At 34.1% G+C, this 12,908-nt stretch overlaps 2 protein-coding genes across 2 annotated transcripts; both read left to right on the top strand.

Moving 5' to 3' along the window:
- The first annotated feature begins 9,441 nt into the window (after positions 1 to 9,441).
- On the top strand, positions 9,442 to 12,114 carry LOC120074589 (UPF0434 protein Ecaj_0131). Its single transcript, XM_039027753.1, has 3 exons — positions 9,442 to 9,744; positions 9,835 to 9,889; positions 10,550 to 12,114. The coding sequence occupies exons 1-3, from the start codon at positions 9,644 to 9,646 to the stop codon at positions 10,652 to 10,654; spliced, it is 261 nt and encodes an 86-aa protein (XP_038883681.1). The 5' UTR covers positions 9,442 to 9,643; the 3' UTR covers positions 10,655 to 12,114.
- Positions 11,012 to 12,785, top strand: LOC120074587 (E3 ubiquitin-protein ligase znrf3-like). Its single transcript, XM_039027752.1, has 3 exons — positions 11,012 to 11,172; positions 11,620 to 12,007; positions 12,262 to 12,785. Exons 1-3 carry the CDS (start codon positions 11,048 to 11,050, stop codon positions 12,325 to 12,327), a joined length of 579 nt encoding a protein of 192 aa, XP_038883680.1. The 5' UTR covers positions 11,012 to 11,047; the 3' UTR covers positions 12,328 to 12,785.
- The last annotated feature ends 123 nt before the right edge of the window (positions 12,786 to 12,908 follow it).

Below are 12,908 nucleotides of genomic sequence, written 5' to 3'. Positions count from 1 at the left end.
GTCTTGCTTTTCAATTCACGTCTGCGACTCTTCCCGGGAAAGCTAAAGTCTCGTTGGTCCGGACCGTTCATAATTCGATAAGTACTTCCACATGGCGCGGTAAAATTATCAAATGACGACGGTACCAACATATTCAAAGTCAATGGGTAGCGAGTAAAGGTATACCATGGAGAAGACTGGCATCGCCAAGTAGACTCCATGGAACTAAGAAACTTTGAATAAAGAAGGAAGTAGGTGGTCCTTGTGTTGTCACATGATCGCAATTTCTCAGGGACGCAAGTTTTGGAAAATTTCAAGTCTTCAACTCTTTTCTCCACTACTCAGAATCTTCACTATCTTTCAGCTATCTTTTCATTTTTCAGTATTATTTCTAAAAAAAAATAGATAAATAAATTTGTGTTAACGATTTTTATTTTGTTTAAAATAATTTTACCTTCTCTTTGCTTTTCTTACAACGATCAAGGCTGAATTGCAACGATATTATGCGAAGAAGCATTCATCTTATTCCATCACCGCAACCCAAAGAAGAAAGATCGCCGCAAGGATGGATGCGTCAACACAATGTAGGCACATCGCAAAATTTGGGGGTGTACTCTTCCCTATCTTTATTTCAAATTTTGCACTATCACATTGCATTTTTCTTTTCGAAGTTTTATCACCACAACCTTCTTGATTACCGCAATCATTTAACAAGTAGATAAATTTAGTAGTTTACCGCATTCTGTTTCTTTGCCAAGTAAGATTTCAATGATGAAAAATATGCTTCTATTTCTTTCATATATATTAGAGTCAACTTAATCTTAAGATAGTCACCTCATAAAATATTTCTAGAAGTTAGGGGTTTGCTAGCTTTCTTTCAAACTCTCTTTACAACGTATTCTAGAATATCGCATATCTTATTTTAATCTTCATTGCCACATTTTAAATTTGAGGGTGAGGTATTTATTTTCGACCTTGTTATTTTCGGTTCTACAAAAAAAAAAAATTGAGAATAACAACTCCACTATCAAAGCAAAGGGAAACCCATGTTGATAAGAGTTAAGTTATGATAAGCACTTACCCGTAGTAGGATGTCCGCATGACACACGTGGGGGCAAGCCAAAACGAAAGTAAGTTACCAGGATCAAAGCATAAATCAATGACCGTAACTTCAATGCTAAATCAGTATGAGTTTAGTCTGAGAAAGAGTGCATTGCTCGTAGTTGGATGTCCGCATGACACCCGTGGGGGCGAGCTAAAACGAAAGTAAGTTACCAGGATCAACGTATAAATCAATGACCGTAACTCCAATGCCAAATCGGTATGAGTTTAGTCTGAGAAAGAGTGCATTGCTCGTAGTTGGATGTCTGCATGACATCCGTGGGGGTAAGCCAAAACAAAGGCAAGGCACTCAGATCAGCGCAAGGTCAGAAAAAAAATAGCAATAAAGAAAATTTTTGTGCAAGGATAAATCTTTTGTCACCCCGGTAGAAAATTTTCTTTTTGAAATAAATCATGCGATGTTCCAGAATTTAGTAAAATCCTTTTGAAAGTTAAACTTGCAGTCTCTAGGTCTTAGAAATATTTTAAGAGTAGACTTGAATAAGACTTAAGAAAATTCTAGTATATAGGATTTGAATGAAGTATCCTTGAGAAATCTAGGAAAAGAACTTTGCGGTGGACTTGCTAAAGGAATCTTTAATTTATGCTTGAGGACAAGCATTGTTTAAATTTGGGGGTGTGATAACAGGCAGAAATGCACGTTATCATAGTACTAAGTTATTAAACAATGTTGGATTACGTTGATGAAAAATGATAAATTGCATCCATTAAGCATAAATTCTATAATATTATGGTCGCATGCATCAGCGCATTGGAACTATTAATTTTTGTATTTTTTTTATGTAGAATATGCGTTAACGCAATGCAAAGAATGTGATCATAGGAATACATCGGTCAAGCGTAACTACACCGTAAGACTTTGCGTTGATTGTGCTCGCAAACATCCACCTAAGAAGAATCACCGGAACATGGTGGGCACATCTGGACGAAAGGACAATTAAGATCGATGGGACAGAAAGCTGACGGCAGTCAGATCCAAATTAAGTTGACAGCCGATAACGGTCACAAAGTACATCCAACTTTATCAGTGAAAACTATCCGACGCATCAGTCAGAAATTAAAGTTGTCCCATCTGTATAACCAGGAGAGAGAAGTCGCCTTTCACCTTTGATGCCCTATAAATACCAAGTGCATTCTTCAGAGAAGGGGTTAAGCAGTCGATTACTTCATCACTTTACAAGTTTACACCTTTGTTCATAGTTTTCTTTTCCATTTCATGGCAGAGCTAGAGAAGAGTGGTGACGCTGGAGATCGTCCAAGGCAGCTCGAGAGAGAACCTTGGGGCGTAAGAGCAAAGAGCGGGTTGACTCTCGCGAATGTGAGAACATCTTTAGAGCACGAGTAGAACAATGTAACACCTGGTGGTAAGAAATTACTCTGGCCTTTTTACTATACTGTATTTCATCTTTTATCTTTTATCTAATCAATGAAAGTTCTATTTCTACATCTGCTCACTCTCTTAATACGCATGAGTAGCTAAACTAGTTGAATGGGTTGAGAAGAACTAAGCTTACATGATCTAGAAAGTTCATTGCTTACGATTGTCTTGTTTTATGATGTGCGAAACATCCCTTTAGAGTTGCTCGAGAGAGAATCTAAAGAAAGAACCTAACGTCTCGAGAGAGCTAGGTTAGAATTTGACTTGAAAGAGCAAGATTAGGCCTGCATAAACAAGGAATAGGGACTTAGAGATAAGCTCTGTTTGTCAACTTGCATCGCATGCATCCTAGGAATAGGAATGATATTACGTGGTCGCATATTTGTGTGAATGTCATGTTGTCATTGCATAAATAGAAATGGAGGTTTATGTGTAAACCCTGTAGACTTATCGCATATTTATCACATGCGTTCTAGCTTTAGAAGCCGTGGCATTCACGCCGAGAGGTGGTTTACTATTGTATGCATGTTGCATGATCGCAAGGCATGAACGCAATATAGGGTGTGTCAGCCGAAACCCTTCTTAACCCGTTCACCGCATATTCATCGTATTTCCCATTACTAACTCTTTTTGAACTTTGCCGCATTTATTATTATTTTCATTAACGCAACAACAACTCAAAAATTATTTATTTAATCGATTACCGCAAGTTTTCATAAAAATCTCTAACGCAACTATTTTCACAAGTCCCTGTGTTCGACCCTGGACTTACCAGGAAACTCAGAAGAATTTATACTTGGATTCCGCTAGGGAAACTTGAGTGCACAATGCTATCCATCAACACATATCATCCATATTCCACACTTAATAAAATAACGCATCACTTACCTTTCACTAGGATGACCATAGGTGACATGACCTGAATCCTGAGTGAGTTGGGAACTCCTGCCTATGAGGGCAGTCCTTTGATTTGTATGAATAAGAGTGGCTAGATTTCCAACTCAACAAATCTACCATTTTGGGGATTCGTCTTACTGTGGAGCTGGGAACTCAGCTACACAAGACGGAATTCACTCCTTCCCCAAAGTAGGGGTAAGTAGATAAATTGCTCCCTTAAGGACTGATTCCAGGTCTTGAACATAGTGGCCACACCCTCTCCTGGCTCGAAAGGGATTTAGTCATAGTTGGACTATGACTTATTGTTCATTAGAGGAATCAGTGGTACTTAAGAAGATAGATGTAACTACAAAGGCAAAATAGTAAATTGGTTCAACTGTACTTACGAGCAATTTATGAAGAGTCATCGCACTTTTGATTGGTTATATCCAATGGACACAGAAATAAATCTGTAGTGCGAAGAGTGCAACAGTCGGTCTTTAGTGGAGTGACTGATAGTTAACGGATGGTGGATATCGTGATTAAAAAGTTTAGACCGTTATTCATGTACCATTTGAGCTTTAAGCTACAGGTCTATAAGGGGACAATCATGTATGAGAGTATGTATGCTTCGTTGGAGACAATCATGTATGAGAGCATGTATGTTTCATTCATTACTTGTTATATAAGAGTTATATATTAGTAATGAATGAACATTGCATGAAACATGATGATTAGGTTTATTTATAAAAGTTATAAATGCCTTATGGATGTCTAGCTTAGCAATATGGTTGATTTTGATTGTTTCATTCTTTATAAGAGTTATAATTAATGAAATTAGAATTAAAAGGTATGCAGGGAAGATGTTATTTCAACTGGTTTTGCATAGAAGAGTTCTGTACACAAATTCTCTCATTCTCTAAAATTCTTCCTTCTTCCCAATTAATTTTTGGTTCGCACAAACCACATACCTCAATTCTTAGAGAATAGGGAGGTAGCCTTTTGGTGGTGTTGATTTCAATCCCAAGGAGTTTTGGCGATTTTCATTCGAGGTTTCTACAAAAGTAAGTTTTATTTCCTTTCTTTGCAGAATTAATTTTATGCATGCTTAATCTAGGATTTATTTTATAGTAAGTTGTGTTCTTTTTGGTCTTTGTAATTTTTTTGGCTTTTCTCAGTGTACTAGTATTTTAGAATACCTAAATTAATTTTGAGTAATGGTTATGTGTTTTTTACGCTGCGTTAGAGCTTTGATCCCTATAATTGGTATCAGAGCCAAATTAATTTAGGTCTCTAAAATTTGCATTGGATTTTTTGTGGGATTAATTACATTGTGATCGTATTTTTTGTGAATGAATGTTGAATTTCATGCTCTTGATTCGATCATATTGTAAAAGCCCATGCATTTTTGGGCATTTAATCATGTAATTCGAGTCTTTTGTAAGTCCTTGTCTAGAATTAGGACTTTAATAGGTGAAGATCGAGACCAATTTTGGCCAAAAACCAAGAACGGTCGAAGAAACTACCCAAAAATGAATTCTGGTGTTGCAACATTGCAATGAGCCCACAACGTTACGAGCTACGACACATGTGACGCTAGGGCTGCGTTGCGCACGATTCAGTTGCAGTCTAGGGTGGTTTGGTTCGGTTCGGCTGGTTCAAAGAGGTTTGGTCCAATTTTGCATGGGTTGGCTCGGTTCGTGGTTTTGCGGTCCAGTTCGAAGCGATTCGGGTCATTTCGAGTTGGTCTGATCCGATTCTGGAGCGACAAAAGTATCTTTTAGGATAAAATTAGTATAACTATTGTAATTTATTGCTTAATTTCCCAAATAATTTTTGGTTCCTACAAACCACATACCTCAATTCTCAGAGTATAGGGAGGTGGGCTCTTAGTGGTGTTGATTTCAATCTCGAGGATTTTTGGCGATTTTCATTCGAGGTTTTTACAAAAGTAAGTTTATTCCCTTTCTCTGTAAAATTAATTTCATGCATGCTTAACCTAGGATTTATTTTACAGTGGGTTGTGTTCTTTTTGGTCTCTATAATTTTCTGGCTTTTCCCAGTGTATTGGTATTTCAGAATACCTAAATTAATTTTGAGTAATGGTCCCGTGTTTTCTTCAGCTGCGTTAGGGCTTTGATCCCTACAATTATGATTGTAAATAGCTCATGAACAGTCTTCATCTTACGGAAAGTATGTAAATCCCGAAAAGATGAATTGTGCTTAGAATTAATAAGCTTAGGTTTAGTTACAAAATGACAAATCTTGACAACCGAGTACATCACATATGTCCTAATATCTCGATCTAAGTATACATTACGATCATCCCACAAATCAAGTCTATTGCAGTTGCAATAGTTGTACTACATTCTCATTTATTAACTGGTCCATTAAGGACAACCATAACTGGTCCAACGTGCATTGTATTGTAAGACCTATATGCATGCTCTGCTTTATCAAATGTTTCATACGACTTGTGTAATGCCCTCTTGTATTCACTGACTTGACTATGACATTCGTGCCAGGATAGGTAGATCCCTGAGTTACGACCAACGAATACCACATAGAATTTGTATTTTCCATCTACCTATATTTTCAAAATAGGGGTAGTCAATACCAGTAACAACCGTTGAAGTGAAGGGTTTTTTGAAAGTTTAGGATTCAGGGGTTCTAATGGTTATGGTTTGAGGGGTTGTTTGAAACCTTTTACTACCTATAAAAAACTAAATTATGCAACTAGATATTCTAGTTGGCATCATTGGGTTTTTCTAAGATTTATTATTATAGTTGAGGACATATTAATCTACAATTTAGGCATACTTTAAAGTTTCAATAAATGCTAAATTTGAGACTTGTATAATAACATTAGCTAGAAAAAATACAGACAACTCTGTGTAATTAATAAAATAAATATAATCTAAAAAATGGCATATAAACAATTTGAAAAAAAAAATATTAAAAAAATACTATTTTCATATTATAAAACAATTTAGACAATGTGGCTTTAGTCAAAATTTTAGGATTAATTTTTTTAAAAAAAAAAGTTATAGAGTGAAATATATATATATATATATATATATATATATATGAAAATTTAGAACTTACCAAATAAATTCTAAAAAGATGACCTTTTTATCTCACAAAAAAAAAAAAAAAAAAGAACATGGATAATTGAGCAAAAATGCCAAAGGCACTATTATCTAGATCATATGGAATCATATTCAAAGCTTTAATCTACAAAGTGGTGACATATTGGAAAATAAGGATTGGAAATTTACTTCTTGTTATAAGCGATTTTAGGACTTGTTGAAAACAATTTTAAGACCTTTTTTAAAAATAAAAAAAAATTATTCCTTTGCTTATGATGTTGGAAAGGTACTAAGTTTTATTCCTATCCTTATTCTTATGGCTATGATATTGAAAAGGTACTAACTTTCGTTCCTATGCTTATTCCTATGCTTATACTTTCTTTGTCGTGAAATTTATTCATATTAGAGTTATACTTTATATAAATAAAAACATTTTTTTCTATACCCATTTGCAATTTTCTTTTCAATTTTACAAAAAAATTGTATAAATAAAATGAAATAAAAATTGAACCAATTTAAAATTATAAATGAAATTATAAGTTGAAATTTATAAATTGAAAATTAGGGAATATTTTCTTTTTTATTTTTTGTATCTACAGTTATTTTCATAGAGATTAATTTTACGTATTTACAACTATTCTTTGTATAAATAAAACAACTTTTTTATTCTATATCCATTTACAATTTTCTTTTTAATTTTACAGAAAATTGCAAGACAAAATAAACTGAAATAAAAATTGAACCAATTCAAAATTATAAATGGGATAATAAATTGAAATTTATGAATTGAAAATTAAAATGAACCTTAGACTATTTACAACAAATCAAAATCCACAAAGAAAAAAGTTCCCAACAATGTCAATATACAAGTGAAAAAATATGAAACCACATTACATTACAAATGTTCACCAAGTTAAGCAACAAACAGTAGACTATAACAAAGATTACTCTGAATGTAAAATTTACAAACCCCAAACTAGTTACAAAAGGTATGTTTGATTAGTTTGGGCTCTACATGGAAGAAAAAGAAGTATAGTTAGATCAGAGGGTAGGTCAATACGATTGAAGTAGAAATAAAATATATTAGAACATACCTTTTGGTTATGTTCAAAGTAAATGGAGGTTGAGACCGTCCGCACTTAGGGGGGACAAAAAATGGATGTTGCCTAACAAAAGCATGAAAACATTAATGTCATATCTTACTTAGAATATAAGGAAGGAAGGAAGCATACCTTGTGTAAGCAATTAATCATTCACTTGTTAGCTATCTTATATGAGTGGAATAAGGTTGAAGTCAAAGGTGGAATAAGGAAACAAAATATATTGCAACAATCAAACCACACATATGAGAATGTAAAACGGTTTAAGAAAAAGTTGAAAAAAAAAGTTAAAGTAAGGACGTACAAACACGGTGTATCAAAGGAGACTGTGGAGAAGTCTAAAAAAAGTGAGGAGGAATCCGAGTATAAGTAGAAGATACGATAAGATGGTTGGTGAAGTGCACCTAACCTCAATAAGTTCAAAGAGTACCTTCGTTAAATCCATCTCAAACATAAATAAAGTAAATAATGGTCAAGTCAATATTAATTGGGTGGTTGACCATAAAATAAATCTGCTGAAAATGGACATAAACACAACATAATATCTCACACCTAAATGAACATAAGAATAAAGATTAGAGGGCCTCAAGATTTGGTATAGTTTTTTCATTGGAACAAATCCAACTCCAAATAAATAAAATAAACAGTTGCAAAACTTGTAAAATTGAAGTTCAATTTAAATGTATGAAAATTGAATTTAGTTGAATACTGAAAATATTTTCAACGGAACAAAAAAATCCATTTATTAGATGAAAAACATCAAACAAATTGACTATGTATGAAAGAAAAAATTACAAAGCAGTCCACAAAACGTAATGAAAAATAGAGATGCAAATTTTTTTAATCTAATTATGGAAATGAAATCAAAACAAATTAGAAATCATATTGAAAAATTAGAGTGCATAATTTTGGAATAAATCATCATCAGTTTGAGAGAAAAAAAGATAAAAAAACAAACCTATTTTGGGTGGATTGGACCTCCCACTAAACTCCAATAATATGGTTAGTATCCCCTATCAAGAATTTACTCGCCGTCCAATTTTGATGGAAAAGTAGAAAAGGCGACAAGAGAAGGACATGTGGTTTAATATTGAAGTGGCAAGAGGAAATCTGGAAAAAAAAAGTAGGGAAGACAAAGACGAAACAGAACGGATATAGAAGAAACAAATGAGACAAATAAGTAAATACAATAGAAATAAAAAAAAAACAGAGATTTAGTTATACTAACACAACGGAAGTGGAAAAAAATAAATTATAAGAGACAAAGAATAAATTATAAGAATAAACATAACATGTAAACCAAAAAGATGCCCAAAATGAGGGAAGCTAAATTAGGACAAAAATGAATTCGATGAAGTACAAAGCCAACAACAATTGAAAATTCAGACGTGCAAGGACGAATTGGTGTATGAGCGAATCCAGATGAGAACGTACAAATCTTAAACCAGAAATCAAATATTCAAAAAGATGTTAGATCTTAAAAAAAAAGTTAGATCTACCAAAAAATCGTTCATATCTACTAAAAAATAGTTAAAAAAAAGTTAGATCTAAAAAAAATTAGTTAGATCTATAAAAAATAGTTAGAACAAAAAAAGAGTTAGATCTACCAAACAATTGTTCGTATATATTAGATCGAGAAAAAATAACCATACAAAGAAAATTGAAGAAGAGAAATGTAATGTTCAACAAGAAAATACAAATATAAGGCGAAGTCTGAGGAAAATACAACTCATACGAACCAAAGAGAGAAAGAAAAGATGAGATGAAAAAAGACAAATCGAAAAATGAGGAGAGAAGAGGGGAAAAGAAAGAGGTGAATAATAAAAACGCGCGATGGGGAGAGAAAAAAGGAGAAGAGTAATTAAAATGCATGAAAAAATAATATGAAACGGGAAGAGAAAAAAGGGTAAACGGACAGCAAACGCCGAGTGAGCTTAAAGTTTAAACCCAATTCTGTTGGGCTATCAAACCGCCTGGGGAAAAGAGAAAAAAAAAGAAAAAAAGAGGCCGGCTGCAGTGAATTTAAACTTTTCGAAGAAGAAATTCAGGCGGCGAAAAATTGAATTCACAGCTCAACTTTCTTCAAACTTCATTCTAAAATGGTGAAAATAAGCAAAGCGCTTCTGAAAGAAGCGAGCTCTGGTTTCACCAAGACTCTGTCCGAGATCCTGGTCTGCCCCCTCTCCAAACAACCTTTAAGGTGATCATTCCATTTCCATTCCGTCATTTTCAATCATTCTCCTTAATCTATTGTGCACAATTTGGTTTGATTGTCCGTTCTTTTCATTAGGTATTGCGAGGCGTCGAATTCTCTAATCAGCGATACGATTTGTGTTTCTTTCCCTGTAAGTATCGGCTTGAATTGTGTAAAAATTTGCATTCCAGTATAATTCATCATCTCTGACCATTTTCTGATCTCATTTTGATTTTCCTTTCCCATATTAGCTCTCTGGTTCATTTTTTAGATCATCTAGGGTGCGTAGCTGTTATCCGACTTGCTTAACTAGCGAAAGCGTACATTAACTTTGAGTCATATTAAGATCTTACCTACTGATGGATCAAGACACTCCTCAGATATGATTCGTTTGTTTTATGAAATATTTCTCAATTTTGCTAGATTAGGTAGTAAAAGTGGCTGTAGGAAGCAGAATATATGCTGAAACCTTTGGTTTTTCTCTCTCTTTTCTCCCCTTATTGGAATAGCTTGAATTTGTTATCTGGTGCTCCGATGACCAAGCATGGGTCTAGGGTTTGGAGAGGTATTTGTATTATATTTTATGTATAATTAGGAACTCTCTAACTCTATGACGCCGGTATTATGTCATATTTCTTTCTATTAATAAAATTGTACTCCCCTTATAAATCTCTGTATCGATCTTTTTTGTTTACACTTTCATGCTTTCTTTATTTGTCAATTTCATAACACCCCTCATTTGTGGGATTTAAGTTATATGGCACGTGTCTGTTTCTATTGTATGTCGTAATTTTACTTATGGTTGTGTTAGATAAGGGACGGAATTCCTTGTTTGGTGCCAAAGGATGGAAGGATAATCGAAACTGAGGATGCATTGAAAGGTGAGGATACTGTTGAGCTTACTCGAGAAAAATGAGGTGCTTGTTTGGGAGTGGAAGACAGTCTCTATTTATTGAGCTGAATACTGAGAAGAGATGTCAACATAATGGCACTACCCTTCACACTTGTATGTTTATGCTTTGTAAGTTTCCACTTCAGAATGATTTGAATGGTCTCACTTCCTCAAAATTGCTGGTATTGCCAATAAAATAGTCAGGTTCGACCACTTGTCCAAAAATCTTTCTTGCTTTTTTTTCTAGCGAGGAAATTGTTACGAGGAAACTAAACAGGAGAGGAGGATATCCTCTAAATTTTTCTGTTCAATACTTTTGTGCTTGCCCTGAACAGTCTGAGGGTAATTTGAAAAATTGCTGGTTCACCTACATTTGCTGTTTTCCATAGTATCAACTCCTTAACCTTGGGGTTTAATATGTATTGGAGGCCTTTTTGCCTTAAATTACACTGTCCAATCACTATCAAAATCACAATTATGATGAAGAAAGCACGTTCAGCATTCAGTAGTCATCAACTAGCAATCCGGATACCAATTCTCCAGTTAAGGTTTCTTCTTACTACTATTGTCTTATGGTTCTTCACTTGTTATGCCACAATCTTGTAAGCCTTCTTCTCTTATGTTTTTAAGTTGACACCATTTCTCTAGCTATTTTTTCATTTAATAAATTTCTCTAGTTCCTATCTTAGGGGCAAGGTCACTTAGATTTTCCTTTCATGAGACGCTGGCATTTCTCAATCAGGTTTCCTTCGTGAAATGGTTATCATTTTATCAAGTTAGCACAGATGGGATAGCAACTTTATTTACACATGGCATGGAACACTATTACTTGAAAGGTCAAGTGTAGCAATCTTGTTTAGGTGCAACCACTTCATCTTTGAAATTTTGGGATCTTCTTTTCAATCCAACTACCATTCCTCAAATATAATTATCCCCCATCAATGAACTATAACCAAATATCCTTTTTACCTTTAATGAATGGTGTGCAGGAAGATAATCTCCTCTTGTTTTAACTTCATAGCACTCAGATCGTGTCCAGGTATCAAGAATGCATTATTATGCGTGGATAGTATTGCTTCATGTTTTATGCAGAGGGCCAAGGAGAAAGGTTGTGAGACTTCGACACATCCAACCTTGGATGGTGCTGCTATGGAGACAGAGTGGTGTTCGGTGTGTTTGTCAAAAGTAATGGAGAGAGAGGAAGCGCGAGTTCTTCCTTGCCAACACGAGGTTCACAAGATATGCGTCGAGAGGTGGTTCCATGATTGCCAGAAACAGAAAACTTGTCCAATTTGTCGGTTTTGGATGAGAGATGAGGATGTTCAGACTACAGAAGTGCTTACAGAGGAGATGGTAATCTGGTTCACTTGTTTTCAGGTTATTGGTTACTAAACTGAACTGAAAGTTCTCATCTATTTCTTTGCCTAACAACTTAGGGGGCGTTTCGGCATTAAGTGGGTTATAATGGTCAGTGTTTATTATAATCTGTGTTTGAAGTGCAGATTATTTGTCTGTGTTATAATAATCTGTGTTTAGAGTGCAGTTTATTATAGTCTGTGGTATATAGTAGTCTATATTTGGTGTGCAGGTTATTATAGTCTGTAGTATAATAGTCTGTGTTTGTTGTGCAGGTTATTATAGTCTGGGTTACAATAATCTATGTTTGGGGTGCAGATTATTATAATAGCCGGATATAACAATATGTAAATTAAATGCATGTTATCTTAGGGGGCATTTGGGGCACTGAGTAGGTTATAATAGTATGTGTTTGGGGTACAGATTATTGTGTTTGGATTGCAGGTTATTATAGTTTGTGGTATATTAGTTTGTGTTTGGTGTGCAGGTTATTATAGTATGTGGTATAATAGTTTGTGTTTGTTGTGCAGGTTATTATAGTCTAGGTTACAATAATCTATGTTCGGGGTGTAGATTATTATAATAGTCGGTTATAATAGTATGTAAATTAAATGCATGTTATCTTAGTATATATCACAATTAATTCTACTTTTCCGTATATAAAAGGAAAAAAATTAAATGAAAATATCATATTTTCATGAAGCTAAATAAAATTGTTTGTTCCACTAATTTGTATAAAATGTGTTGAACATTGCATTGTCCCCATTCCATCAATTTTAACCTTGTTTGATGTATCAAATTTCATGAGCATGCAACAAATACAATTCCATTCTCTTCAAAGGATATTAATCATTGTCCAACACATTAATGTATGTAGAGATAGAGAAATTTCACAAACAACAAAAATAGAAAACCAAATCAC

Source organism: Benincasa hispida, chromosome 3 (genome assembly GCF_009727055.1).
Source record: "Benincasa hispida cultivar B227 chromosome 3, ASM972705v1, whole genome shotgun sequence".
Classification (NCBI taxonomy): domain Eukaryota; kingdom Viridiplantae; phylum Streptophyta; class Magnoliopsida; order Cucurbitales; family Cucurbitaceae; genus Benincasa; species Benincasa hispida.
Note: the sequence above shows the minus strand (reverse complement) of the source record. Positions and strands in the feature narration are given on the sequence as shown.

What these genes read in the sequence shown, in the direction of transcription:
- LOC120074589 (XM_039027753.1), top strand. Translation starts at nt 9,644, where the DNA reads ATGGTGAAAATAAGCAAAGCGCTTCTGAAAGAAGCGAGCTCTGGTTTC. An exon ending in CTCTCCAAACAACCTTTAAG is followed by an intron (nt 9,745 to 9,834) that starts GTGATCATTCCA and finishes TCTTTTCATTAG; the next exon opens with GTATTGCGAGGCGTCGAATT. An exon ending in CGATTTGTGTTTCTTTCCCT is followed by an intron (nt 9,890 to 10,549) that starts GTAAGTATCGGC and finishes TGGTTGTGTTAG; the next exon opens with ATAAGGGACGGAATTCCTTG.
- LOC120074587 (XM_039027752.1), top strand. Translation starts at nt 11,048, where the DNA reads ATGTATTGGAGGCCTTTTTGCCTTAAATTACACTGTCCAATCACTATC. An exon ending in ATCCGGATACCAATTCTCCA is followed by an intron (nt 11,173 to 11,619) that starts GTTAAGGTTTCT and finishes AATGGTGTGCAG; the next exon opens with GAAGATAATCTCCTCTTGTT. An exon ending in TCTGGTTCACTTGTTTTCAG is followed by an intron (nt 12,008 to 12,261) that starts GTTATTGGTTAC and finishes TTTGTTGTGCAG; the next exon opens with GTTATTATAGTCTGGGTTAC.